The sequence below is a fragment of the Primulina tabacum genome, chromosome 10 (genome assembly GCF_025594145.1).
Source record: "Primulina tabacum isolate GXHZ01 chromosome 10, ASM2559414v2, whole genome shotgun sequence".
Taxonomy (NCBI): domain Eukaryota; kingdom Viridiplantae; phylum Streptophyta; class Magnoliopsida; order Lamiales; family Gesneriaceae; genus Primulina; species Primulina tabacum.
The window spans coordinates 4,360,368-4,388,071 of NC_134559.1; the positions used below are offsets into that span (position 1 = coordinate 4,360,368).

Genomic DNA, 27,704 nt, shown 5'->3' on the forward strand with positions numbered 1-27,704 from the left:
TAATATGATGTGTGAGATCACTGGACTACAAATCTGCTCTCAGATAAATTTAGATTATAATTTAATAGATATGTTGAACTCGATCTCGATCCAATGCTGCTTTACTTTTTTTTTTAGGGCAAAGTGAAGACAATTTATTGAGAAATTAGAGCAGCTACAAGATCATCAATATGAGTCGATGAACTTGACAAAGTATAAAGATTTAACATAAGGGCATGATTCTTCTGTCAAAACATGAGCAACCCCGTTAGCTAGTTTTTAATTTGGTTTAAAAAATTAAAACATAAAAATTGTGGATGGGTCAATATCAATACGAAACACATCCACCCGATAAAAGTGATTAATAAAAGACAAATACATATTACATAATCAAACTTAAAAAATACATGCATGGCTTGTGTTTCACCCCTTGGCCCCCTAATTAAATGTTTGTGTGATAGTAGTGGAAATGTCCAATGTTTGTGCTATTTTTTTTTTATGAATGAGAATTTATAACTGCTATTTTTCGGTGTTCACTGGGTAAACTGCGGAGAATCGAAATGTGTTGGTTAGTGAGAGTTAGTGAGGATGGAAATTATTTAAATTTTGGGAAGATGAATTTGATGGGTAATGAGTTGCATGCCTCTTCTCTTCTTGTTCTTGCAGAAGAAAGAAACCAATCACAAAGTTTGACGCATTATGTCCAATTCTTCCGCCAGTTAAGACTCGAATATTGAATCAAATATGCTGAAAATTTTAAAATAGAAACGTATTAAAACTCACTTTTTTTATGGATCTGAAACACAAACAAAAAGTTCAACACATGATTTGCATGCGGTTGCTGCAAATTTTAAGAGGTTTGGATTACGTACACTAATTGACTAAAGGTTTTTTGCTCTGGTCGATTACAACACCACACGAGACCTTATTGTTATTACTATACACAAGACATAGGATCTTAAATACATGGCACAACATAGAAAGGCAAACTTATGCCTATACCATAGAATCATCAGATGGAACCCAAACAAAATTATCTGCCGGGAAGAAATGGCACACGGGAGACGACCCCGGCTTAATACCGAGAACTTTGAAAGACACATGATTTTTGCTCCATTGAGTGGTATCCAAGTGACAAACAGCAAGAGCTTCAACCTTGTCACCATTTTCACCGGTTAGCGAAACAACGAAAACCCTACTCTTGCTGGTTTGGTGATGGCAATAGAAGACGGCATAAGGGTACACAATAGTGTGACATGCTACAAACTTGGGGGCTGAAACTTCACGAATACCCTTTACCGTATACTTCTGTTGAATGGGGGTTTTAGTCTCTGTATAATGAGTCGTGGATATAACTTTGAGTTTTGTTTCCGAACCAAAGATAGTTTGTACGAAATCTAGCATGGATTCTAAGGACGTCGCGCAGATTTTGGTCTCGCCCTTTATGGGATCTGACTCACATGCTCTAAGTGTATTCTGCATAGCAGTGGCTTGTGAAGAATCTTGAGGAAACGAGAAGAACTGGAGGAGGTTAGGGAGTTCTTGGGACCCGAAAGGGATCGAATCGGCTTCTTCTTTTGGTAGTAAATTAGGAGAGGAAGTCGGTTCTTTTCTCGGAAAGTAGACTGGGATTGTGTTCCCTAATTTTAGATCTTCGACAAAGAAGAACACAATAAGTGAAGGATGCATGTTATGATGCATATGCGATGGCGATTCATCATCATGAGAATCGTGAACTAGCTCGATTCTCATGTCGGCATGAAAATGATCGTTCCCATGATTTCCTAGAATCTGTCCATTCACATATATTGATCCCTGCAAATGGATCATAACAAGATAAAAAGAGGACTTAGAGCAAAGGATTGTGTAATTGGTGGGTAAGGATCGATTCAGAAATTAACGTACCAGAAGAATGAGAAGATGAAGCAAGAGACAGGTGTGTGTGAGAAGCTTGACGTCCATTGAGCTGCACGCAAAAAAACAAAAGGTGACTTTGGTTTAGAAATCCATACAGATTTTATGCGCAACATTGAACAATTCTTTTACTGAAATAAAATATGGTAATTCAGTTTCTTAGTTTTCAACTATTTCACGTTTCGCACGTCGGGGACTCAACTATCCAGTTGGCACATTGGGATGCTGTGGTCGTTCAGAAAATTGAGAGAGAAGGGCCCATGCAGTGTAGTTTAATGAAATCGAGACATTTAAAATCTGAAAAATTATAATAATAAAATCATAATTTCATTTTCATGGGAGGAGGAAGACTCTTCGTAAATAGAAAGGCAATTTTCTTTTTCTCATTCCAGTTGCTCCATACAAAGAAAAATTACATTATATTATATTTATCTCTTTGTAATTTTAGCCACTGTCAAATTTCAGTATTAATATAATATCTTTGCTTTTTTTTCGAAAATTTTTAGTCTTTTTCAACGTGATGTTGATGTGTCACTGATGTGTGCAGTGTTTTCAAAGAAAAAGACTAAAATTATAGCACTTGACCGAAATTTGATAAAATAAAAGAGCAAAATTATCGTAAACAAAACCAAAATTGCAACTTTCACTTTTGTATGTAAATGGCATATGCATTTATCATAAATGACTTACTCGTCCTTTATATAAATAAATTGAGAAAAATACGCAAATCGTAACAACAGATTTAGAGTCTTACAACGAACTCCCCAAACATTGAAAATCAATTTTATAGGTATATTAATATATATACATGGCATGAGGTGCGAGTAGGCTTACTTTAGTACCTAAGCTACCTTATTTAAATTATAACGAACTTATTCTGCAGTAATATGGGGTAACCTTTTTTGGTAAAGTGAACACAGATGTGACATTGATCGTTAATGATATGATGTCGCCATATATTTTTGATATTTCGGCTCTATGTTATCACTCCAACAGAAATAATGAATAAGATTGTAAAATAAAAGACTAAGATTGTAACAAAAAAAAATGGAAAATAAGAGACTAAAACTTAATTATAACAAAAAAATAGAACCTATAACCAAAACCGCAAAAGGCACATCTATTAGATGAATATTTCAGTTCTGCCTTAATTGTGCACCAGAATGTGGTGGAATCAGTGTGATAATGTACAATTAATGTGGACTACAAATTTAAAAAGATAATTTTTTTTTCCAAAAAAAAAAAGAATTTACAACTTTTGAATTGAAGATAAATCAACTTATCCATTTGTCAACATTAGCGGGTTCAACATATTAATTCTAAATACCTAAACCGGTCTTCCAAATATTTGTTTCCATTTTCACCTATTTCTTGATCCGATATAATTCATATTTATTCCTTGATAATTAATTGTATTACAGTGGTCGTATTCCACATTCGAGAGCCATAATTTATTTTTGAGTTGATCTCTTGTGAGACAGTCTCACAAATATTTATTTATAAGACGGGTCAACACCGATATTCAGATAAAAAGCAATACTCTAATTAACATAAAAGTTAATATTTTTTCATGGATAACCCAGATAAGAGATTTGTCTCACAAAATATGACCAGGTGAGACCGTCTCACGCAAGTTTTTGTCTTTCATTTTTTTCGTTATCCAGAAAAAAGAGACTCGTATTTTCTATAAATTTTTTTTTTTTTGGAAAAATGATAGACCGAAAATACGTACAAACACGAATCGGGCCTCTTATTTCTATTTTTAGTCTTTAACTTTTACTAACAAAATAAATTTTACGCTTCAAATTTACCAATATATAACCACTTTTTTTAAATATATACACATATATAGGCAGACACATACATAATTAGTTCTCAAAATTATATTTATTACATAAATAATTAATATATTGTATTATTATGACTATGATTTATTACTCATTTTTTGTACATGTTGATCGTTTGTGATATTATTTATTTCATTATTTTCGATAAATTACTTTTATATACATTTTTGATTGATTTATAATGATTAATCCTATATTTTCCTTTTCATTTACATAATTAACTAATTCATTGTTAGGTATTTTTATTCAATTGAAAAAGTACTCGTAAATAATATATCATTTATTAGCATCTATTTTTTTTTAATCTCAATATGACAGATACATTAATTGCTTCTGTTTCTATTAAAAAAATGTTTTGCCCTCAAACATGACTTTACATGTTCTCTTTTACCTACTTTAAAAAAACATAAGAACCAAAAACATTATATCTCGATCCGGTCCACATATTAATGGAAATAATAAATATCAATAATGCATCAACCAACTCAACGTGGAAAAAATAATAAATGGTGTTCGAACAGTGGAATTTGAATCCTCTACTGTGTTGAAAAGACAACATTTGATGCTGTGCATTTTTTACACGAGATGATCATGTGATCATCTTGTGGACATCAAATCATATAAGATAAATTTAAAAAGTTGTCAAATTAAACGAGATGATCATGTGATCATCTCGTGTAAAAAATGTGTTTTCAACACAGCAGAGAATCCAAATCCCCGAATAGTGGAGTAGGTGAGCATTTGATGGACATAAGTTTGAGTCTTCTTACCAACATTTTTTCAGACGAACATGTTGCACAAAGTGCATTTTACCAGATTGGTATAGTTCGACAAACTTTTCATCCTCATAAAAATGTAAGTAATAATAGGTTCCATGCACATAATAAAATCATGGAAATAGGCATATATACATGCATGCAGCTTGCTTGGTCCAATCATAGCCTAAACTAATTAGTTTCGTTGCTTATAAACACCAAGCATTTTCCTGTCGCTTTGTATATCTCAATAATCAAGAAAAAATCAAAATATATAGTTGGAGATATGAAATCTCTTTTCAATTTAATTGGTCTCATATCTCTTGCGTTGGTACATATAACATAAATTTCCTAGTTAGATCATGCAAACAAATCTGCATTTTAATTTAATTTCGATTGGATTGTTTGTTTTAATTAGATTTCTACTCTGAATTATGCGGTTGCCGGGCAGTGTTGTCGCGAGAACAGATCCAGGCGAGTACTGGCAACATGTGATGAAAGATGAACCCATGCCTCAGTTCATACAAGGCCTTGTTGGTGTGAGTAAAGTTGCATCTGTTTCCAGTAACAACCACCAGAACTACAAAGAACACTGTCACTCCTCGCTGGATAGACCTAGTGCTGCCGCCGACATCGCTGTTGACGACCAGAAAGACAAGGTTTCTTACACCAAAGACTTTGAACCAGAGCCTACGGCTACAGCTTATACTGATGGTGTCAAGAAAGGAAACAAGATTTCTTACACCAAAGACTTGGAACCAGAGCCTACGGCTACAGCTTATACTGATGGTGTCAAGAAAGGAAACAAAAATTCTTGCACCAAAGACTTCGAACCAGAGCCTACGGCTACAGCTTATACTGATGGTGTCAAGAAAGGAAACAAGATTTCTTACACCGAAGACTTCGAACCAGAGCCTACGCTTTCAGCTTACGTCGAAGGTGACAAGGATAAATCTCAGTCAATGCCAAAAATTCATGTTGATGACGAATAGGGAACAAGCGCTAGCCATCCGCGATTATATATGAATCCACTGTCTTGTTATCAAAATGATGTTCCCTGTCTCGAGTATGGTATGAAAATTTGTGAGTGCATAATGTTGGATTAAAGGTGGGCTTTTAGGTTTATGGGCTTTCCATGTGAGTGAATGGAAATTTGGAAAGGTGAGTTTGTCCCACATTGGAAAAATGAAGTGGTATAGATAAGTTATATTGTGTTACACTTTATGGAGGTGTAACTGTGATTGGTCAAGAGGCTCTCTCTCGCGCACACAGGCGCAAGGGGGGGTGCAAATCATGGGTCCGATTTGCAGTGGAAAAAAGGTAGACTTCTTATTTATGGCATGGTAGACTTGGACACGTTAATTACGATACAATTCGTAGACTAATTAACATGAAAAGCATAACATGAAAAGCATTCCTGCATTCCAAATTGATAAACAACACAAATGTGAAACTTGTGTTGAGGCAAAACTAACAAGAAGACTCAAGCAAGTAAGCAAAAGTATTAACTTTATTCATCACATGCTTAACAGCCATAACATTGAGTTTGAATAACCCATTACAAACATAACCTTTGCCAACAAACATTCCAATTTTCGACAAAACCACCTTATCTGACTCGAATACAATGCGGAAACCATGCTTTTTCAGAAGCGACCCTGAAACCAAGTTCTTGCGGATGTCAGGCACATACAGCACATTGTTCAAAGTCAGTTCTTTTCCAGATGTCATCTTTAGGACAACTTTCCCTTGTCCCTTGATCTCGAAGTGGCGGAATTTCCCATGAATAGTTTTTCACCATTCATAGATTTCTCAAGAGTAGCAAACATCTCCTTGTCGGAGCAAACATGGCGATTGACACCAGTGTCGATCCACCACTCCCTTGGGTTAGAACCCACCAGATTAACTTCTGATATTACAGCACAGAGATTCATGTTCGAAACCTCTTGAGATATGTTCTCCACCATATTCACCTCTCGGTTTCTCTTTGGCTTCTTACATTCAGATGCCTTGTGACCCATGCTATCACAGTTATAGCATTTTCCAGAGAACTTCTTCTTTGAAACACCTCCTTTGGGTCTGAGGTTCAACTTCTTGTTGGAGGGAGAGAAGTTTCTCTTTTTCGAGCTTTGGCCATGCTCGACAACATTTGCCTTAGCGGCAACAGGAGAAAACAATCGTCTTTCCGAACTCTTCTTGTCTTCCTCAATGCGAAGTCTAACAATGAGCTCTTCAACGTTCATAAGATCATCTTTTCGAACTATTGAAAGAAATAGTGAACCACTTGATCTAATTTACAGTGATATATGTGATCTAAAAAGTGTACAAACTCGTGGTGGAAATAAATACTTCATCACTTTTGTTGATGATAGCACAAAATTTTTTTATGTGTATCTCCTCAAAAGTAAGGATGAAGCTATTGACAAATTTGTCCAATATAAGAGTGAAGTTGAAAACCAACTTAGCAAAAAAATTGAGGTGCTAATAAGTGATCGTGGAGGTGAATATGAATCACCATTTGCTGAGTTTTGTGCTCAACACGGTATCAAACACGAAAGAACTGCACCTTATTCTCCTCAGCAAAATGGCATTGCAGAGAGAAAGAATCACACATTGAAAGAAATGATGAATGCGTTGTTATTAAGTTCTGGTTTACCACAGAACATGTGGGGGGAAGCTGTTCTAACAGCAAATTATCTTTTAAATAAGGTGCCCCAAAAGAAGCAAGATAAAAGTCCATATGAGTTATGGAAAGGTAGAAGTCCTTCCTTACCAATACTTGCGAGTGTGGGGGTGTCTTGCTAAGGTAGCAGTACCCACTCCAAAGAAAGTAAAGATAGGACCAAAAACTGTGGATTGCATTTTCATTGGATATGCTCAAAACAGTAGTGCATATCGTTTTCTTGTACATGAATCTCAAATACCTGATATTCACAAGAATACGATAATGGAATCAAGAAATGATTCGTTCTTTGAACACATGTTTCCATGCAAATTTAAGGAAGAACCAAGTTCATCCAAAAGATTATATGAAACAAATGATGAAGAACAAGAGCTTGATCAAGACATAGAACCTAGACGTAGCAAGAGAGCTAGGACTGAGAAATTCTTTGGTCCGGATTTCATCACTTTCATGATGGAAAGTGAACCTCAAAGCTTCAAGGAAGCAATGAGTTCATCTGAGGGACCTCTATGGAAAGAGGCTATCAATTCCGAAATGGAATCCATTTTACAAAACCATACGTGGGAATTAGTAAATCTTCCTCCGGGAAGCAAACCACTAGGCTGTAAATGGGTTTTCAAAAGAAAAATGAAATCAGATGGAACCATAGATAATTATAAAGCCAGATTGGTAATTAAAGGTTACCATCAACATGAAGGGCTTGATTACTTTGACACATATTCTCCGGTATCGAGAATAACCTTAATTCGTGTGATACTTGCGATTGCCGCCTTGCGGAATCTTGAAGTACACCAAATGGACGTAAAGACAGCTTTTCTAAATGGAGATTTAGAAGAGGAAATTTACATGGAACAACCTGAGGGATTTTCTGCGACTGAGCAAGAAAATAAGGTTTGTAAACTGGTGAAGTCTCTGTATGGCTTAAAACAAGCACCAAAACAATGGCACGAAAAATTTGATAAGGCCATGATGGAAAGTTGATTTAAATTCAGTGAATGTGACAAATGTGTATACATAAAAAAAACTGAAATGGGATATGTCATTTTATGTCTTTACGTAAATGACATACTTATCATTGGTAGTAATGATAAGATTATCAAATCCACCAAGAAGTTATTGAACTCTAGATTTGACATGAAAGATTTGGGCTTTGCCGATGTAATCCTTGGAATTAAAATCCATAGAACATCAGAAAGGCTAATCCTAAGTCATTCACATTATGTTGACAAAATACTTGAAAATTTCGATAATGATGACTCTGCATTGGCTAGAACACCGATAGATACCAGTCAACATCTATCAAAGAATCGAGGTGAAAGTATGTCTCAATTAGAATACTCTCGAGTCATTGGAAGTCTGATGTACTTAATGAGTTGTACAAGACCAGACATAGCCTATGCAGTAAGCAAATTGAGTAGATTCACGAGTAATCCAGGAGTTGAACACTGAAAATCAATTATCAGATTGCTAAGATACTTAAGGTACACTCGTGATCATGGGCTGCACTATACCAGATATCCTGCTGTTATTGAAGGATACAGTGATGCAAATTGGATATCTGATATGAAAGACTCAAAATCTACAAGTGGATTTATATTTACTTTAGGAGGTGCAGCAATTGCGTGGAAATCTTCTAAACAAACTGTAATAGCCAGATCCACAATGGAATCTGAGTTTATAGCTCTTGACAAGTGTGCTGAAGAGGATGAATGGCTGCGTCACTTATTAGAAGATGTTCCAGGATGAGAAAAACCAGTGCTAGCTATATGCATACATTGTGATAGCCAATCTGCGATTGGAATGGCACAAAATAAAATGTATAATGGTAAGTCTAGGCATATACGTCGTAGACACAATACCATCAGACAACTACTCTTAACTGGAGTTATCTCTGTCGACTATGTAAAGTCAAAGGATAATATAGCGGATCCGCTAACCAAAGGGTTAAACAGAGAGTTAGTTGCGAAAATGTCAAGGGGAATGGGGCTCAAGCCTATAGAATAAATTGGTGCGAAGGAAAACCCAACCTACGCTGACTGGAGATCCCAAGAACTAGGTTCAATGGGACAACCTAATCGCACTAATTTGGAGAATCACTGTGGGGGTTATCCCTAATCCATTCCTATTATGAAACAGTGAATGTTGAGGATAAGCTTACGGCTTTTATTGATTCTGATAAGAAGCAATATAGAATCACCTATGTGAAAGAGAAGTGGCTTTTAATGATTCTAGACCCTCTTGCAGAACCAGGCGTGTGTTCATGGCCAAAAAGAACACAATCATGAGAACTTAATAGTATCAGGGAGAGTCTTGTGTGAAGTATATCACCATTCACACAAACGGATGTACAGTTCAAAGACATCACGTCTACTGTCAACCAGTTAATTAATATGCTTTCACAAAGGAAGGTTCAAAGGGTAACACCTACCTATCCTATGCAAGACTCAACTGTTGAACTTTATCAGTGGAATCCTTTCGCATAACTTTAAATTCCCATTCATATGGGGGTTTGTTGGATTAAAGGTGGGCTTTTAGGCTTATGTGCTTTCCATGTGAGTGAATGGAAATTTGGAAAGGTGGGTTTGTCCCACATTGAAAAAATGAAGTGGTATAGATAAGTTATATTGTGTTACACTTTATGGAGGTGTAACTATGATTGGTCAAGAGGCTCTCTCTCTCGCGCACACAGGCGCAAGGGGGGTGCAAATCATGGGCCCGATTTGCAGTGGAAAAAAGGCTTGACTCGTGTGCAAGCGTACGAGCGCGACCTGGGCGCGTCGAATGTCGGACCGATTAAGGCAAAATTTGCCTAGCAGTCTATGCCATCTTTTGTTATTTTTTTCAGTTGAGACCTTTCACATGCCCTTGAGACCTTTCGCATGGCATAACTGTCGGTGCTTCATTTCCCCAACTGTTGGTGCTTCATCTACCATCTTTAAGGCATATCTAAGGAAACATGTGACCTTTCATATGGATGGTATTGACATGTATAAATAGGGGATGTGCCTAGCCTAGAAAGAGAGACCGAAAAATCCACTTTCTCCTGCTGCTACAGTACTTCTGTTCTGCTACATTGCTTCTGTTCTGCTACAGTGTTTCTGCTTCTGCTACAGTGCTTCTGTTCTGCTACAGTACTGCTGCTTATGCTGCTACAGTACTGCTTCTGCTTGTTCTACTTCTGCTCTGTTCACTGATAAAGTTCAGGTACTGATTCTGTTCGCTAGCATAGTGCTTTGTGCTGCAACTCTGCTGGTTTGCCCGTTGTATCCTGGGAAACAGACATCCGTTGAATCCTCGGAGCACATACAGGAGGGAGCGAATCTGTTTTAAGAAAACTGTACAAGCTACAGGCCTCGGTTTGATTTAATTAAGCATTATTCTATTGTTTTCTTCAAGATACTGATTTGCTGGTTTTATACATTAGTCATACTCTACTGTGAACAGCACGCTTGTTTGGTTTACTGCATATCTGTCCTGTTTTTCCATATATTTTTATCAACACATAAATATGTATATATGTACGTTTGATGGTGTTCACCTCGAATAAATCTGTGATTTGTTTCGCAGTATTCATCTTCTTAACTTATTAATTCAACACAGAGAAGTTGATCAAATAGAAGTTCTAAGAGTAAATCCCGTTTGGACGATCTAAGAGCAAATTCTTAAGAAGTCTAAAATGTTCTTTTAAAAGTCGTCAAAACCCCAAACAAATAGCTTCGATCTCTTCCAAATTAATATTTTCTGTTGATAGGATCTCAACTTTTGTACTTCTTGCTGTTTCAATAGAATTTCAACGATTGAATTCACCTCGATGCGAGATTGCCTGATGTTTATTATTTCGGGAGTTCTAGACGAATATTTACATTTATACAAAACTTTTACTTCGAGCACACGAATGAAACCGTAGACAGTCAAGTGAAATCCAATCTAGAAATAATTTGATAACTTCGGGAGAAGGGGTGCCTCCTCACAAAGATGGTCGCAGTGACTAGGCCCGGAAGACTGTTTAACAAAAATACAGGTCTCCACAAAATCGTAAGACCATGTATGGGGGCTGACGCCTGCCCAATGCCGGAAGGTCGAGGAAGTTGGTGACCTGATTACACTAGTGGAGCCGGAAGTAGTAGCTTATTTGAATAAAATGTGCGTTTGTTTTTCTTATAATGATAAAATAAAAATTGTATGGTTTTGTTTTGAAAAAACAAACTTGTTAACATTATTGTTATATCATGTCGATATATAATTGTTGTTGAAAATTTTTTTGGAACAGTTTTTCTTGAATTAAAATATAAGAAAATAATTGAGTGTGTTAGGAAATGGAAAACAATTTAGTGAAAAACAATAATTATTCCAGGAGATACGAAAATTAAATAAAAGAAAATTTGCATCGGAAAATAAAAATGAATCATAATATTTCCTCGTGTTATGGTACATATATGAGATAATTACATATACCTCACCCGATATTTGTCATAATTACCAAAAAAAAAATCAACTATATTCAAATGTTACATGTTAGCTAAATAGCAAATAACAAAAACAAACTCGAAAATACAAATTGTAACTTAAATAAGTATATTTTTTACAATATGTATCGTGTATGGAAAAACAAATCAAATCGAGGCTCATAGCAAATACAATTTTCTTAAAACAGATTTGTCTCCTCTGGTATGTGCTTCGAGGATTTAACCGGACGTCTATTTTCCAGGATACAACGGACAGAACCGCAGTGATGTCGTACAAATCACCACACTAGCGAACGAAAGAGTACCTGAACTTTATTAGTAGAACGAGCAAGAGCACGAAGATAGCAGCAGGCAGAGCAGAAACGAGGGAGAGTAGATGTTTTCTGGTATGTTTTCTAACCTTGGCACATCCTCTTTTATACACGCTGATAGCAGCCATATGAAATGACAAAAGTTGCCATCAATAGGGCAGCCGGAGAACAGCCAGACAAATGGAGCACCAAACAGTCAATCCATGTGAAAAGTCTCAAGGACATGTGAAAGGTCTCTTCCAAGGAAAAAAATTGCAAAAGGTGGCATAGACTAACTAGCTAGGCGATTTTTGTCTTGACCGGTACGACATTTATGCACTCTGATTACGCTCGTACGCTTGCACACAGGTCAAGCTTTTTCTAGTTCAAATTGGGCTCCTATGATTTGCACTTCCCTTGCGTCGATGCGCTCTAAAGAGAGTCTCTTGACCAACTATTTTTACACTTCCATAAAGTATAACATAACGTAAGCTCTCCTATACCATTTTATTTTTCATATGTGGGACAAACCCATCATCCCTTGATTTCTATTCACACATAAGGAAAGCTCATTAACACACACAACCCATTATATATATATACACACACACAATCCAACATTACATATTTATCTCTCAATGTTTGTGAAAAACGATAAATAAATATAATAATATATGAAATTACAAACACTCTCGTCAAATTTATATTTATCTTATTTTTTTACGTACACCCTTATCAGGGACGGAGCCATCCCAAAGGCTGGGGAAGGCTCCAGCCCAGGGTAAAAAATATGATTATCATGTATTTTAATTATAGATTAGGTTAAATTTTTGTAAAACTCATTAGTAAGTGAAATATTTATTGTTCCTTAAAGTTTCAGCCCAAGTTCCATTGAATCAGAGCCTAAAATGACAAAAACTTCCAGGCTACGTCCCTGACCCTTATGTTTATATTCATCTTACATTTCTATGGAGTTAAATGTAATTAGAAAATACACCTGATGGGTCGGGGTGTATGTAATGTTAAAAGCTAGCAGAGATTTATTTGTCGAATTTCACACGATATATGCAATATTTAAATATATTTGTGTATTTTTTTTTGTTAATATAACCAACCTCACACGATATATGCAATATTTAAATATATTTGTGTATTTTTTTTTGTTAATATAACCAACCTCATGGAAGCAGATGCAATTAACCCCCCCCCCCCCACCACACCCACACACACACACACACACACACACACAATATATATATATATATATATATATATATATATATATATAATTGATTCCCAAAAATGAGAAACAGACAATACTGTGCTTGTCTTTGTATGATAAGGATGTTCTTTTTATCCGTGTATGTACGTACTACTCTATCCACTGATTAAAAATTATCAAATTGTCTCCCAAAAAATTGATTGTGTATATATATATATATACATACTATTATATACTATTTTACTAAGTTTGAGATACTTAGAATAACTAACTTTGGTGTCATGGTCTGTTTTAATAATTATATATATTAATAAAATGTTAAAATTTTAATGCAATTTATATGTAGTTCAGTGAATAAAGTTGTTGTTTTTTGAGATTTAGGTTATATGTTCAATTCTTATTGAGCTCATTTTTTTATTTTTTTATTTTTCAATTTATTTTTTAATTTATATATCAAAATTACAGTGTAGTCCCTCGTTATTTTTTATAATTATATTTTGATCTTCATTTAAATATAAATCAAATGAATTATAAAAAATATTATACAAGCACGCGGTACTAATATATATAAAACTTCCGTATATAAAATTATACATCAATCGTACAGAACCATATAACCATATAATTGAGGTTCAATCCATTGGAATTATTCCTCATTTATATATTAACTATATGTACAATTAGAATGAATAACCAAACGAATTAATTTATGCATGCTAATTTATGTGATATAGGAAATGGACTAGATTTTTTTAGCTATGGCAGGGGAAATGGATTAGAATTTTGAAAAACTTCAAGATAGTTAGAATGTTATAGAATATGTTAGAAAAATATAAAATTGGTCCTGAAGATAAGAATTTTGAGACGGAAAATTATATTTATTGTTTTATATATTTGATTACTTGCGATTTTTAGTTCCCTAACTTTTATTTTTAGCAATATTATATTAGTCTTCTTTCTGGCGTGATACTAATGTGACACTGATGTATAACTGACGTATGTAGTATCACATCATTATTCCTGATTAAAAATGAATAAAATTGCAAATAGCGAAAAATACATTACTAATAATGAAATTTGATAATATAAATTATCAAAATCACAATGAAACAAACATAAATTAAGTTGGCTAGAGTTAAAGTATACGTAAGGAAAACAGTTCGCAGGTCATGAAACAAGCCTATTTTGATTAAATTATAGTACAACCTGTTATTTTTTTTTTCCAGTCGGAATGCTTATAGAACATAAAACATCAGTGAAATGGTGTCTATCATGGTTGACACATGTCGCGACATGTTAGCACTGTTATAAAAAAAAACTAAAATTACAAAAAGATCCAACTTCTTGTAATAAAACTAAAATTAAAATAAAATTTGACAAGATCAAAATCTAAAATAGACTAGTAACTTGTTGACAAAACTTGTGTGAGGCGGTCTCACGGATCGTATTTTGTGAGACAGATCTCTTATTTGGGTCATCCATTAAAAAGTATTACTTTTTATGCTAAAATTATTTTTTTTTATTTTGAATATCGGTAGGGTTGACCCGTCTCACAGATAAAAATTCGTGAGACCGTCTCACAAGAGACATACTATAATTTGCAAGTCTATTTTGGTAATTTTCCATATATATGCTCTAAAAATATTGAATAGTAATTGTAAAACTACTATTTGAGTAGATGTTCTGCAAGCAAACGATTGGTTAAGGAATTTATTGACTCAAGTGTAATAAAAAAAATTTATTTTAATATAATTTAACTTTTCATGGTTTCATTTTACTTTATTTGTATACCCATATAATCAGCATAGATAAAATATTTGATTATACTTTAATACAAATAAATCGTAATTCGACCTTGAAACTCATTTGTAAACCATCTATATTCTAAATTCGTTTTTAGTCGATTCAGCCGCCTAAAACAAGGATAAATGTCACTTGAGATTGAGACTAGCATCTGTGATGTTGTGTACCGTGTTTCATGGTAAAGGTATATGATGTCCAATCATGCAGATAGGTAATCAACGATGATTGTACCGAACAATCTTTCCTTGAACTTTCCAAGTGTTTATCTTTCATCGAGAGGAAAAGTCTGTGGTTGTGATTGTACATGATTAGTTTTTATGACCCAAGACAACACCGAGGCTCTACATACTAGGATTGTGCTTTGATTCGTTTGCCGACTCCGCGAGAGTCACAAGGTGGTGAGGTTGGGTGCAATTACACCATGTGTAGGAGCCGGTGCATTGTAGTCTGGAATTCACCACTCACCTATGAGTGTAGATATCTTATGTGATCTACCAAAATAATAATGTATTAAATATCTGGTCAGAGTATGAAATGCACATAGGAAAGAATTCTCTAGTTGTACATGCAATGACACTATGAATATTTCATGATTGTATCATATAAGTATCGAATTAATATGCAACCTTTGATGAACCAATGGTTGCAGATTCGATATGGATATATGAGATGAAGGGACTGTACTGTACGTTAATCATAACCGGCTGGTTCTTGCAGGCACTATCAGTGATACATACAGAATCATGGGACGATGCTACTAGACGCACTTACCATGATTCGATGGGTTTAATCGGAAAATGGTTTCTGACATTCTAATGACAAAATGTTTGTACATGAAATAGGGCAAATTAGGGTAAGCCCGAATAAAAAAAATATCCTGATTCGCAAAGAGTTGTGAACTCATGGCTAGCTTTATTCCTGAACAATTGAGAATCACACAAGCACTAGATCACTTGTTCTCGTTGAGATAATAAATTCAATGAGTTGAATTTATAAAAAATAAGTTTGATATGATCAATCGATAAAGTTATAAATAAAGTTTATAAAAGCTTCTAGAAATTTTGAGAGCATGACTGCTAAAGACAGTCAAAGGAAGTACACATATCGTATTTAGACATTGGTGATCTCGAAATTAAAGTGTGCATCACAATAATGAACAAGTTGAAATTGTCACATCGATGATATTGGATCGTCGATCGAGATTATGATGAGATTAATATAATGAGAGCATGGATCATGAGCTTGTAAGCGTATAAGCTCATCATGAAATTGTCACATCGATGATATTTGCACACAAAGTTATATAATATCAATGCATGATATTCTCAAAATAATTTCTTTGTGTTTTGTTCTTGTCTTCTAATTTGAAAAAGTTTCTTACAAATTAATGCATTAAAATGGAGATTGGTCTTTGATAAGACATGCAATCAGAATCTATAATTAACTTAATTAATCTAATTAATGAAGTAAACAATGGATGAGAAATATAATAAGGATTTTTTTATTATTCTTATTGCTTTGGAAGCATTCAAATGTTTTTTTTAATCAAAAACCGAAACAAAAATTTCAGCTGATCTTGAAATCCTTATTCTTTTGCAAGAAAAATTCGGCCAACCTAATTAATATGTATTGAGTTGATTTCTTCTTCGTGTTCTATCTCTACACAAAATATCTTCTATAATTTATAGTGCAAGTTATAAGAGGAACAAGTAATCCGATCGTGCACCTGATTCGGAGATCGAAGAAGGAGATTCGAAGAAAGTTCGTATGGACATACAACAAGAGCTACATATGCTAATACCAGTGTAGTTGGTGTCAAGTAAAATTATTTACTAAATGTATATTACAAACTCCCTATGAGTGATTATATCATTTAAATCATGCGAGTGTCCTATTATTTTGAAAGTCAAAATAAAATTTTAAAAATTGCGCTGCGATTTTAACATGAGAAAAACCGATATCCTAACAACTACAAGTCGAGATATGTAATTACAAAGTGTCAGATTATATTTTTTGTCCGTAACAAAGTAAGATCTGAATAATTATAAAATATGCTTAGTATCTCATTCAGATTTTTACATTCAATCTTAATTAGTCACGTGTTTTTCAACTCATTCTGAATATCAATTATATCAATTAAGCATAAGGAGGAAGAAAACATAGAAAATCGAAGTTACTGCTTTCAACTAGATTTAGGCTAGATCGTTTCTTGTCAAGTTGATATATACGTCTCTCTCCACTTCATATATATCTGCTTCAAACGATAATATTTCATTTTTAAATTCCCTGTAGTTAGAACGTAAACGTATTTGTTTATTATAAATATACATTATTCAGCTTCAAGTTATATATATATATGTGTATATATATATATGTATATATGTCATCTGACGTGATACTATATATATATATAGACACACACACACACATCATAGAACGTAAAGATTTATTTTCCAATTAAATCTCATTTCATCGTATCACGTCAGGTGACAGATATGATTCTAGTGAAACATATGGAGGCAAGCATGAATCACAACTCAATAAAATTAAATAGATAGTTGCAGGGGTATAGCCAAGATTTTAAAATAGAGTGGGCTGGTTATTGAAAATATAAATCTTATTTAATGTATTTTTTAAATTTTTGTTATATTTTGTATAATATGAACTAGATTAATTTTAAAATTCATCTTGAGAATTTAATATATCAAGATACATGATAAATATCATTTATAATAATGAACTTTTAAAATAAATTCATAGTAAAGTAAATAAAAAATTTGAATGTACATATGACATTATTCATTCAAATCATTTAGTTATACAATTTTGTACTCTAATAATTATCACTTAATTTTATTATTATTTAGTATTTATATATTTTTAGTTTATTCAATATATTTATGTAAATACATATTTATAATCACAACAACACAAATATATATATAAAGTGTAGAATTAGAATGAGTAAATATATAAATAATTAAGATAACCACATAGATACCGAATAAGCTCAAATACTAGATTATTTAAAACTAATAGAAATCTATGTATAAAAATTTTGCTCAGTGACTAAAATTCTTAAAATACATAACCATATATACATATTAATCCGGAGACTAGGCTCAGCTAAAGCCCACCCTAGCCCCTAGTGAAGCTCCGCCCCTGGATAGTTGCCTATAAATACCAAGTATCTGCCTTTCCTAGTGTTACAATCAATTCATCAAATAAAATTAATTTACTTGGAGACATGAAAGCCCTTTTCATTTTTACTGGTTTCCTATATCTTGCTGTGGTATTTTATTGCACGTACAATATTCTCACTTTGTACAAATATATTTAATTTTCAGGTCGATGAATTTTTTCAGCTAATCATTTGTTCATTCTATGAAATCTGCAGCTTGCTAGAAATGCTATTGCAAGGAAGGATCCTGGCGAGTACTGGCAACATGTTATGAAGGATGAGCCAATGCCTGAATACATCCAAGGCCTCGTTGGTGCAAGCGAAGTCACATGTACCGACAACAAAAACAAAGGGCACTTCCACATCTCATCCCAGAAAACTAGCATGGATCCGTTTCCAAGTCTGAAGGCTTACAAAAACGATGTTAAACCGGAAAACGATAAATATTTCGTGAAAGATCAACTTAAGCCGAGGTCTGATACCTCATTTTACGGAAACAAGAGGCACTTCCACATCTCGCCCGAGAAAACTAGCTTCGATCCATTTCCAAGTGCCACTGCCTATGCCTGATGATGTTAAACCGGAAAATGATCAACGTTTCACGAAAGAATTTGAGCCTAGCCCTAATGTCTCGGCCTACACGGATGATGTCAAGCCGCAAGGTGAAAAAATGTTCACAAAAGAATTTGAGCCTATCCCTAACGTCTCGGCTTACACGGATGATGTTAAGCCGGAAGGTGAAAAAATGTTCACAAAAGAATTTGAGCCGAGTCCTAATGTCTCGGCTTATAACGATGGCATTATCGAGTTAAAAGCAGAAAATTAAAGGATTCCGAGCCAATACCTGATATTCCTGTTTACCAAGAATAGAAATTAAGCTTCAGATTGAATAAATAAATATATGCTTGTAAATCTATGATAAAGCGGCTCATGTTTTTGTTTAGCGTACGTATGTGCATGGTGTCAGGTTGTATGTGTGATGGACTGTTCAACTCGAATAAAAATCCTGTGGCTACTATCAAAGTATTGATCTTTTTTTTTTATCAATTCAAAGTATATATCATAGAAAGTTCACAAGATTTTATTTCGTTTTTCCTTGTAATTTTTTTGCATCTAATCGTGTTGATACATCTGACTACTTGTATTAACAAATGCAAATTAATTTTAATTAAGGTAGGAGCCATATAATCAGCTATAATCAAAGGATCATAAACATCCATGCATGCGATCACTTGTATCTAATCCTGTTATATCGAGATATTGTCCCGAAATCTCCATCTTACATTCGATCGAATCAGATTGCAAGGATCGGTCCCGACCGGAGTTTACAAGACCAGCAAGGCTACATGTTACCAGCTGATAGAGCACCCGTTGATCGATCAGATTTCATTTATGTCATCTCTAGTGTTCAAATCCATATTAATTATTTTCATATAGAAGATCAACTATTTATATTTATGCATTAAAAAGAAGAAAGGAAAACTCTATGTTTAGGCATATATTTTACCATCCTTCGAATTAGAAGCCAACACTTGTTTGGTCAATAAATTTGTTAAGTTAAGATGTAAGAATAGCCATGGACCTTCTTTTCTCCCACATTTCTTTGGAAATCATACATTAACTCTCGTCCCTTCTCCTTAAGGTATATTCATTTTGTTTTGTTCTTCTTCTCTCACCTTTCCCCTCATTTTTTTAAAAAAATAATTTTTGAATGAAATATTTGATTTCTTTGGTTGATTATTATGTAATTTTACAGCTAATATATAATTCATGGTCGTTCTCTTTATCACGAAACGTTCATGAATCTTGATCTCAAGTTATTGTTAAGGAAAGTGACGAGGTTAACCTTTCAACGAAGATCATAGTAAAGATTGACGAATATGTCGCAAGAGGAGTCTTCGCCCCCACCTTCCTCGTCATCCTCCCCATCTCCACCGTCTAATTCATCATTGTCGTCACCACCACCACCACCGGGCTCGTCAGATTCATCGCCGCCGCCACCACCCTCCGAATCAACAACTTCACCGCCGCCAAAAGATGATTCATCACCACCACCACCACCTCCTAACCAAGACTCGGATTCTCCATCTCCGCCACCTCCATCCTCCGATGAAAAATCCCCTCCTCCACCGCCCGACGACAACAACAACGATAACAACGACAATTCGCCACCTTCGAACAGCAACAAATATCCTCCACCGCCCAAGTCAAGTTCATCAGATAGGTTCTCGCCTCCCCCGCCGCCATCTTCTCACTCAGGATCGCTTCCTCCGGCAAGGGATAACAGCTCATCAAGCGATGCGCCATCCAATGGTCAAGACCAAAAGGCCATCATAGGTGGAGCAGCAGCAGGGGCTGGATTACTACTCTTTATCGTGATTCTCTTCATGATATGTTGCGCTAGAAGAAAGAAGAGAAGGGCACGAGATCATATGCATTACTACACAGATAATTCCCTTGGACACAAAAGTACGTGCTACATTATCATTATTTTCCATTAACTTCTCCTCATGCAAAAATAATAAGTAATTAATCGAACCAGCATATAAGAAACATTTTGGTAAAATTTAATGACATTATTTGTGATATAAACGCAATTAATATTTTATTCCTAAGAATGTTCATGCATACATATTCATAATCATAGGTCCTCTCTTGGGATTTTTCCCATTTTGATCACTTTAAAAAATAATAATTTTTGCCCATTATAAATGATTTTTCGAAAAACATTGTCATGCGTAGATCGAGGTAACATATATATTTTGTGGGCAATAATTTTCTAAAGAATGAAAAAACACTTTTCTACTATTTGAGATAATCTCGATTGAGTAAGATGTTGTGTCCATCCTCAGCAATTTCACGGATTTGGATCATGATCTACTGTGTTGAAAACACAACATTTGACGCTGTGCATTTTTTACACGAGATGATCACGTGATAATCTTGTGGACATCACACCATATGAGATATATTTAAAAAGTTGTCAGATTAAACGAGATGATCATGTGATCATCTCGTGTAAAAAGTGCACAGCACCATGTGCTGATGGTGCTGTGTTTTCAACATAATAGAGGATCCAAATCTCAATTTCACACATATATCTCATGTGAATGTGCTATTTGTTCTTTAATAAAGATAATTTATTGATATTCATCAAAATTATAGCTTATACATGCACCCACTACGTACTCGAACTGTGCAGACGATATCTATTACAGCAACGTTCCTCCACGCAGTAACTGGCCGAACCCGAACGGCCGTCACTCGATGATCCCACCACCACCTGGCAGCGGCAACGTGAGCTCGGAACTAGGATGGCCGGTGGCGCCTCCCCCTCCACCTCCAATGATGAGCAGCAGCGAACTAAGCTCCGCAGGGTTCTCCGGCCCAAACCAATCACCTCTGCCACCTCCCCATCCTGCAGTTGCCTTAGGGTTCAACCAGAGCAGCTTCACATACAACGACCTGTCGGCGGCCACTGGCGGGTTTTCGCAAGCAAATCTACTTGGTCAAGGCGGATTCGGATTCGTTCACAAGGGGTTTTTACCTAATGGGAAGGAGGTAGCGGTCAAAAGCTTGAAATCGAACAGCTCGCAGGGGGAGCGGGAGTTCCAGGCGGAGGTGGATATCATCAGCAGGGTTCACCATCGGCATCTGGTGTCGCTGGTTGGGTACTGTATCGCAGGATCTCAAAGGATGTTGGTGTATGAATACGTTCCCAATGGAACTCTTGAATTTCACCTTCATGGTATGCTTCAAGCATATATATATATATATTTATATATATATATATATATATATATAAATTTAGACATAACTCAATCCACATATTAGCTCACATAAGAGAATTGTTCAAATCCATATATATAACCCCCATTGACTTAATCTAGACGATATATGACATTTAACACATACTATCGAGATCAAAATGAACAATTAGAGGGTGAAATTTATTTGACATCGTCGGGTGATCAATAGGGCAGTGCAACACATGATGGTGATATCATGTTAAGATATAGACTTATACCTATCTCAGCCTCAAAAACTAGCTGAAAAAAAAAGAATCGTCCAAATCTATATATACAACTATGAAGTACTTAATCCAACCGACATAGCACATTTAACAATAACCACAAAATTACTTTAATTTAACGTGATATCGATCCTATATATGTTTACAGGAAGCGGTCGGCCATCAATGGATTTCCACACGAGACTTAAAATTGCTATTGGATCAGCCAAAGGATTCGCTTACCTTCACGAAGACTGTATATTTCTATACATCTCATTTTCATGGTTATAATTAGTTTGCCTAAAAACTGTTTATCTGAATAATTTTATGCTAATTTTCAGGTCATCCTCGCATTATCCATCGAGACATTAAAACTGCTAACATTTTGTTGGACTTCAATTTTGAAGCCAAGGTAAACGAATTCCCTTTTAATTTTTGTTAGTTTATATATAATTTTCTCTTAAAGAATTTAATTAAGTTTTGTATCCATTTAAATTTATTAGTATATTACTTGTAATATTTTTTTTAAAAAAAAATTTCAAGGAATTAAATATGTCGTTTATTCTCTTCAAAAATATTATCGAATTACATTCTCTCATGTGTATGTGCTTGTGAATTAATTTATTCAAATATATATTTACATTAATTTTTTGATTAATTCGTCTTTGAGTGCCATAATTATTCATTGTAGGTGGCTGATTTTGGATTGGCTAAGCTATCTTCAGACACCAACACTCATGTCTCAACTCGGATAATGGGAACATTTGGGTATGAAATATATAATTTAATAATTCTATCATATGATAATTTTCTTATATGAATAATTCTTAGTAGATTAAGTGTATATTATTTAATTAAAGCATAAACTCTCTCTATAAAATAATAAATTATTGATTGATTACTACCTTTTTGAATTAGGCAAAAAATTGTGTGAGATGATCTCATGGGTCGTATTTTGTGAGACAGATCTCTTATTTGGATCATCCAGAAAAATATTACTTTTTATATAAGAGTATTAATTTTTATTGTGAATATCGGTAGGATTGACATACTCTTTGAATTAACAGGTTTTCCAAGGTGCCGGCCCTACTATTTTATAGTTAGAAGTTATTCTACATTTATTGATTAATTATGTAATTAATGCTTGAAACATGTTATATGTGAAGATACCTGGCGCCTGAATATGCATCAACCGGGAAGCTTACTGAGAAATCCGACGTTTACTCGTATGGGATAATGCTCTTGGAGCTAATCACCGGTCGTCGCCCCATCGATCTGAGCAGCGACGAGGACGACAGCCTAGTTGACTGGGTACGTGTATGTGCACAATTTTGAATTTTTAAATATCTACTTTAAGTGTGTGATAGGACATTGTTGATATGTTGTGGTTTCAACTAAAATGAACTAAAATATCACAGAATCTAACCAAATCTCTTGTGGGGGGTTTATTAATTAACGTGGGTTATATTTAATAACAGTCTAGGCCAATTCTGACCCAAGCAGTAGAGGGAGGAAGCTATGAAGAGTTGGTGGATCCACGGCTAGAAAACAACTACGATCACCATGCTATGCTGCGCATGGTGGCTAGCGCCGCTGCCTGCATCAGGCACTCTGCTAGGCGACGTCCCAAAATGAGCCAGGTAACAACAAATTGCGTTTTTTTTAGTTATAACACAAGTTTGCCATGCTTTGGTGCATTATGATTAATTGTATATATATATACAGATTGTGAGAGCTCTGGAAGGTGATGTATCCCTAGAGGACCTGAACGAGGGGGTGAGGCCAGGCCACAGTAGGATGTTCGGGTCAAACGGTGGCTCCGAGTATGACACTGGCTCATACACGGATCTAAGAAGATTCAAGAAAGTAGACGGGATGTCGAGCCAGGAATTCACCAGCAGTAGTGAGCATGGCCTTACCGGCGAGTTCGTTCATCCAAACAAAACAAATTAGCAAGAAATTCATCCCAACCATGTGTGTAGCACATGAAAAGGCATAGCCATGATTCGAAGAATGAGCATGAAGCACACAATCGATGCACCACGACGCGATGGTGTAGTGGATGGTGTAGTGGACAACATGAATATTGTTATTTCGGAATTGTGATATTGTGTGTTTACTACTTGCACACATCAGACCTATGCAATGTGTAGTTACTTGGGTTCTATGACAATGTTTATTTGGGAGTCAACTTCAAATTGTGAATGTGATTGGTTATATTTGTCTAAGATTTTGTATGTCATGTGATTACTATTGTACTTTTGAATACATTGTAGCCGTAAACATTGGAGATTGATGCATACATTTTGTGGAGTGCATAAAAAGTGCATGCCCAATCCTCCTGAAAAATTAACGAAATGGGCAAAATACTACCTAAAAAAGAGTAAGGAAGAGTTTATTTGCCATTAATATGGGCTGTCGAAATTGAAGTGTTATATGAACTCGGACTCCAACAGAGGGGGGAAAATGATTCAACGGTCTATTATGATTAAAATCAAGACTCCATCTATCAGTTCCTCGAGTTTACATTTTGCAAGTTACCTAAAGACCGTCTTTCATAACACATAAATATTACAGGCAAAAATACAACACAATTACATCTCTACAACCCCAAAACATAAAACATAGCTCGAGTGTTGATTTACCACAAGCCAGAGCAATGAAACTACACTCCAATCTCTCAGCTCACTTTTCTGTAACCTCCAAAAGCCCAAATCTGCCGTGCCATAGAACAACAAATTAAATATACATATAACTAGTTACTGGACGCACACAATACACTTAATTATTTCGCTGATTAACGTGTTAGAATGTTATGGGAATCAAAATTTAATAAACGAAGTCATAGATAGGATAACAAGTATTTTTAAAATTAGAATAACATACAACGAAAGGTAAATGGTAGTGGACAATGTAATCGTGTTTTTAAAATTTCATGTACAGTTGTAGATGTCTACTTTTAAAAAATATAGGAAGGCACATTAAAAATGAGTGTTTTGAGGCCATTTATAGCCATTTCTCCTTATTAGAGTTGTGAGTAAGTTAGTGAAATGTATAACGTAGTTGACAGTGTACTAGCGTAATTTCACACCATTGACATACCACAAAGAGAGCCCAGGTTAAGTGTTGCTTTCTCACTCACTCGTTCTATCTCTATATAGACAGAAAATATTTTAAGGAAATATAGAGTAAATTGCATAGAAACCATCCGTGTTACCGTTTAATTAGTTAAAATCTGAATGTGTTGTTGAATTGACAGCTGAAACTTCTCAATTGAGTTTCTTTTTTTTTTTTTTTGGGTGTTATCATTCAAGTTAGTATCTATAAACGTGTTCGACAAAAATGGTACTAAGAAAATCGACATGGTAATCACTAGGAACAATAATATACACAATAAAAACCATGATTTGACACTTACCTTAAGATTTGAATCCCAACTTCCTGTACATAATGCACTCCCATCAGCCGATAGTCCGAGACAGCTAATCCGGTAAACATGAGAATTTTGAAGGGATCCCAAGTTCAAAACCACCTAACGGAGAACACGAGTTAATAAGAAAGTTTGGATGCATAAAATTGACCCAACAGTGAGATTGAAAAAGCAACTTTTCAGCATGATAAGATGTGCGAGTACCATGAGTATGCCACATACCTTAGCTAGCAGCGTGTCCCATACATAGCAGTCGCCATTTGTATATCCAGCAAAGAGGAGTCGGCCTGAGATAGAAAATGCAATAGAAGTTACATGAGGGACCTCGTTATCACCGTGTGGTTGCTGGTACACTTGTAGCTGATGTCCAGTTCTGATGTCGAATAGTCTACAAGCTCCATCATCTGAACCAGTTCCAAATCTATTGCCATCTGGAAAGAACTTGACAGTATTAACATCTCCTTCATGGCCGTGAAAAGTACGAACAGCTCGACTAGCAACACGAGTATCCCAAAGGCGGGCAGTTGAGTCGCATGAGCCAGACACAAACATTCTCGAGTTGGATGCATTGATGGAGACACTAAATTGAAAATGATACATGTCAGAGTCCTAAGTTTGCAAGGACAAAATTCAAGCTCAGCAGGCCCAACAATGCATTTCAAGGAAAGTACCATTATACATCAGAAAGATTTTTCCAGCATACCTTAGCACATCAGAGGTGTGGCCAGATTGAAATTCGCCTCCAAATACAGAAGTCCTCAGGCCGGTAGTTATATCCCATAGAACACACGTGTGATCACCAGAAGCAGTTATCAGATGTGAGTCTTCATCAGGAACATATTGACATGATGATACATATCCTTTATGCCCGGTAAGCATTCTCGACACCGGTAAATTTCCATCCTTGTCACAAGGCGAGTTAAGGTTAAAGATAGAGCAGACACTATCTAAGCCACCACAGGCAACAGACTGCCCACTGAGAGAGAAGGCACAGGTCATGACCCATGCACAAGGTAGCTTAATCGCGTGAGTTTTTTGGCTAGTGAGAGCATTCCACACAATCAATCTGCCATCTTGAGATGCACTTACAATTCGATTCTTTTCAGCAGTCCAATCAAGGGAATAAACCTACAATTAATTTAAATTTTATGAACCAAAGAATTCTGGCATATAGACATTAGCATGTATTAAAGATACTATGTGGAAAACAACGAACTACAGGCTGGTATGAAAGAACAGAAAACTTATTTGGAATAGAAAATATATCTCTGGCAAAGTGCTACATTCGTGGAGCCACCTCTATATTTCAGGCATTGGTGGACTGACGTAATATTATAGGCTGTAACGCAATGCTCCGAAACAGGGATCATGTAATATCCTTGTCCCACATTTCTTTACAGGAATTATTAGATAGAGTTTGTAATGCTACACATCTAAGTTCAAAATTCCCAATTCAAGTCTAGAGTAGGAAACTAGTTAACTAAACTTTTGAAATCGGAGAACATATTCACAACTTCAAAAAATGGCTACCATCCAAATGAAATGTTAGGCCAGAAAATGAACATAATCAGGCAAGAAATCGCTAATTTAAGAAAATTGAAACACCAAAAATACAATAATGAAAAAAGGTACCTTCCCTGTGTGACCCTGCAAGGTTCGACAGCAAACAAGATCGGTTGGCCCAAAATTCACCGGATTTTTACCCTGCAACCTCGAGTAACCAGCAACTGCAATTAAAATCAAGAGAGACAACAAATCAAGCATCTTTAACCAACCATAGGCAGATTCAAGCACAAATATATATAAAGAAAGACAAACCATCAGTGTCGAGAAGAAGAAAACGCTTTTGCTTCAATTTCTCCCGGAGCGCATTAACGGTTTCGGAAGCAGCCAGGTGACGCTCTTTCAGCTCAGCAACTGACGCCATCCTTCTTCGTTTTAACAACAAGATTAGAATCAAAGCACCATTTCGAAAACTGATTTCAGCTCCCGAAAAAAAAAATCAGGGCTCTTGAATCGCGACGGGGCAAAAACAACAAAAAAGTCGAACGATGTTGACCGTGGAGAGAAGAGAATGATTGTGAATTGTGAAATCGGGTTCATCTAAAATAATATATTAAAT

General features: G+C 35.3%; 4 protein-coding genes and 1 pseudogene across 8 annotated transcripts; 3 read left to right on the forward strand and 2 right to left on the reverse strand.

Moving 5' to 3' along the window:
- Window positions 1–749: 749 nt before the first annotated feature.
- On the reverse strand, window positions 750–2,232 carry LOC142506065 (BURP domain-containing protein BNM2A-like). 5 transcript variants are annotated; one of them, XM_075619201.1, is made up of 3 exons: window positions 2,082–2,232; window positions 1,885–1,945; window positions 750–1,794 (listed from the first exon to the last, which is right to left on the reverse strand). In XM_075619201.1, the coding sequence occupies exons 2-3, from the start codon at window positions 1,939–1,941 to the stop codon at window positions 976–978; spliced, it is 876 nt and encodes a 291-aa protein (XP_075475316.1). In that variant the 5' UTR covers window positions 1,942–1,945; window positions 2,082–2,232; the 3' UTR covers window positions 750–975. The 5 variants fall into 5 exon arrangements, with proteins under 5 accessions (XP_075475316.1, XP_075475319.1, XP_075475317.1 ...); XM_075619204.1 differs by having other exon boundaries at window positions 2,096–2,147; XM_075619202.1 differs by having other exon boundaries at window positions 2,073–2,091.
- A 2,449-nt stretch (window positions 2,233–4,681) lies between these two features.
- On the forward strand, window positions 4,682–5,584 carry LOC142505307 (uncharacterized). The gene has a single exon (XM_075618239.1). The coding sequence runs from the start codon at window positions 4,930–4,932 to the stop codon at window positions 5,485–5,487; it is 558 nt and encodes a 185-aa protein (XP_075474354.1). The 5' UTR covers window positions 4,682–4,929; the 3' UTR covers window positions 5,488–5,584.
- A 12,563-nt stretch (window positions 5,585–18,147) lies between these two features.
- LOC142505440 (uncharacterized) lies at window positions 18,148–19,228 on the forward strand (annotated as a pseudogene).
- Window positions 19,229–19,730: 502 nt separating this feature from the next.
- On the forward strand, window positions 19,731–24,418 carry LOC142505180 (proline-rich receptor-like protein kinase PERK15). The gene is made up of 10 exons (XM_075618038.1): window positions 19,731–19,782; window positions 19,897–20,609; window positions 21,343–21,888; window positions 22,322–22,408; window positions 22,494–22,564; window positions 22,844–22,920; window positions 23,319–23,463; window positions 23,631–23,792; window positions 23,878–24,196; window positions 24,231–24,418. The coding sequence occupies exons 2-9, from the start codon at window positions 20,021–20,023 to the stop codon at window positions 24,103–24,105; spliced, it is 1,905 nt and encodes a 634-aa protein (XP_075474153.1). The 5' UTR covers window positions 19,731–19,782; window positions 19,897–20,020; the 3' UTR covers window positions 24,106–24,196; window positions 24,231–24,418.
- A 201-nt stretch (window positions 24,419–24,619) lies between these two features.
- Window positions 24,620–27,672, reverse strand: LOC142505181 (guanine nucleotide-binding protein subunit beta-like). The gene is made up of 6 exons (XM_075618039.1): window positions 27,401–27,672; window positions 27,215–27,309; window positions 26,286–26,710; window positions 25,805–26,162; window positions 25,571–25,684; window positions 24,620–24,868 (listed from the first exon to the last, which is right to left on the reverse strand). Exons 1-6 carry the CDS (start codon window positions 27,507–27,509, stop codon window positions 24,833–24,835), a joined length of 1,137 nt encoding a protein of 378 aa, XP_075474154.1. The 5' UTR covers window positions 27,510–27,672; the 3' UTR covers window positions 24,620–24,832.
- Window positions 27,673–27,704: the final 32 nt, after the last annotated feature.

Excerpts from the sequence above, each read along its gene's own strand:
- LOC142506065 (XM_075619201.1), bottom strand. The coding sequence starts at position 1,941 with ATGGACGTCAAGCTTCTCACACACACCTGTCTCTTGCTTCATCTTCTC. Across the intron at positions 1,795-1,884 it reads TTCATCTTCTCATTCTTCTG|GGATCAATATATGTGAATGG; the intron begins GTACGTTAATTT and ends ATCCATTTGCAG.
- LOC142505307 (XM_075618239.1), top strand. The coding sequence starts at position 4,930 with ATGCGGTTGCCGGGCAGTGTTGTCGCGAGAACAGATCCAGGCGAGTAC.
- LOC142505180 (XM_075618038.1), top strand. The coding sequence starts at position 20,021 with ATGTCGCAAGAGGAGTCTTCGCCCCCACCTTCCTCGTCATCCTCCCCA. Across the intron at positions 20,610-21,342 it reads TAATTCCCTTGGACACAAAA|ACGATATCTATTACAGCAAC; the intron begins GTACGTGCTACA and ends CGAACTGTGCAG. Across the intron at positions 23,793-23,877 it reads GACGTCCCAAAATGAGCCAG|ATTGTGAGAGCTCTGGAAGG; the intron begins GTAACAACAAAT and ends ATATATATACAG.
- LOC142505181 (XM_075618039.1), bottom strand. The coding sequence starts at position 27,509 with ATGGCGTCAGTTGCTGAGCTGAAAGAGCGTCACCTGGCTGCTTCCGAA. Across the intron at positions 26,711-27,214 it reads TGCAGGGTCACACAGGGAAG|GTTTATTCCCTTGATTGGAC; the intron begins GTACCTTTTTTC and ends AATTAATTGTAG. Across the intron at positions 24,869-25,570 it reads GTTGGGATTCAAATCTTAAG|ATTTGGGCTTTTGGAGGTTA; the intron begins GTAAGTGTCAAA and ends ATGGCACGGCAG.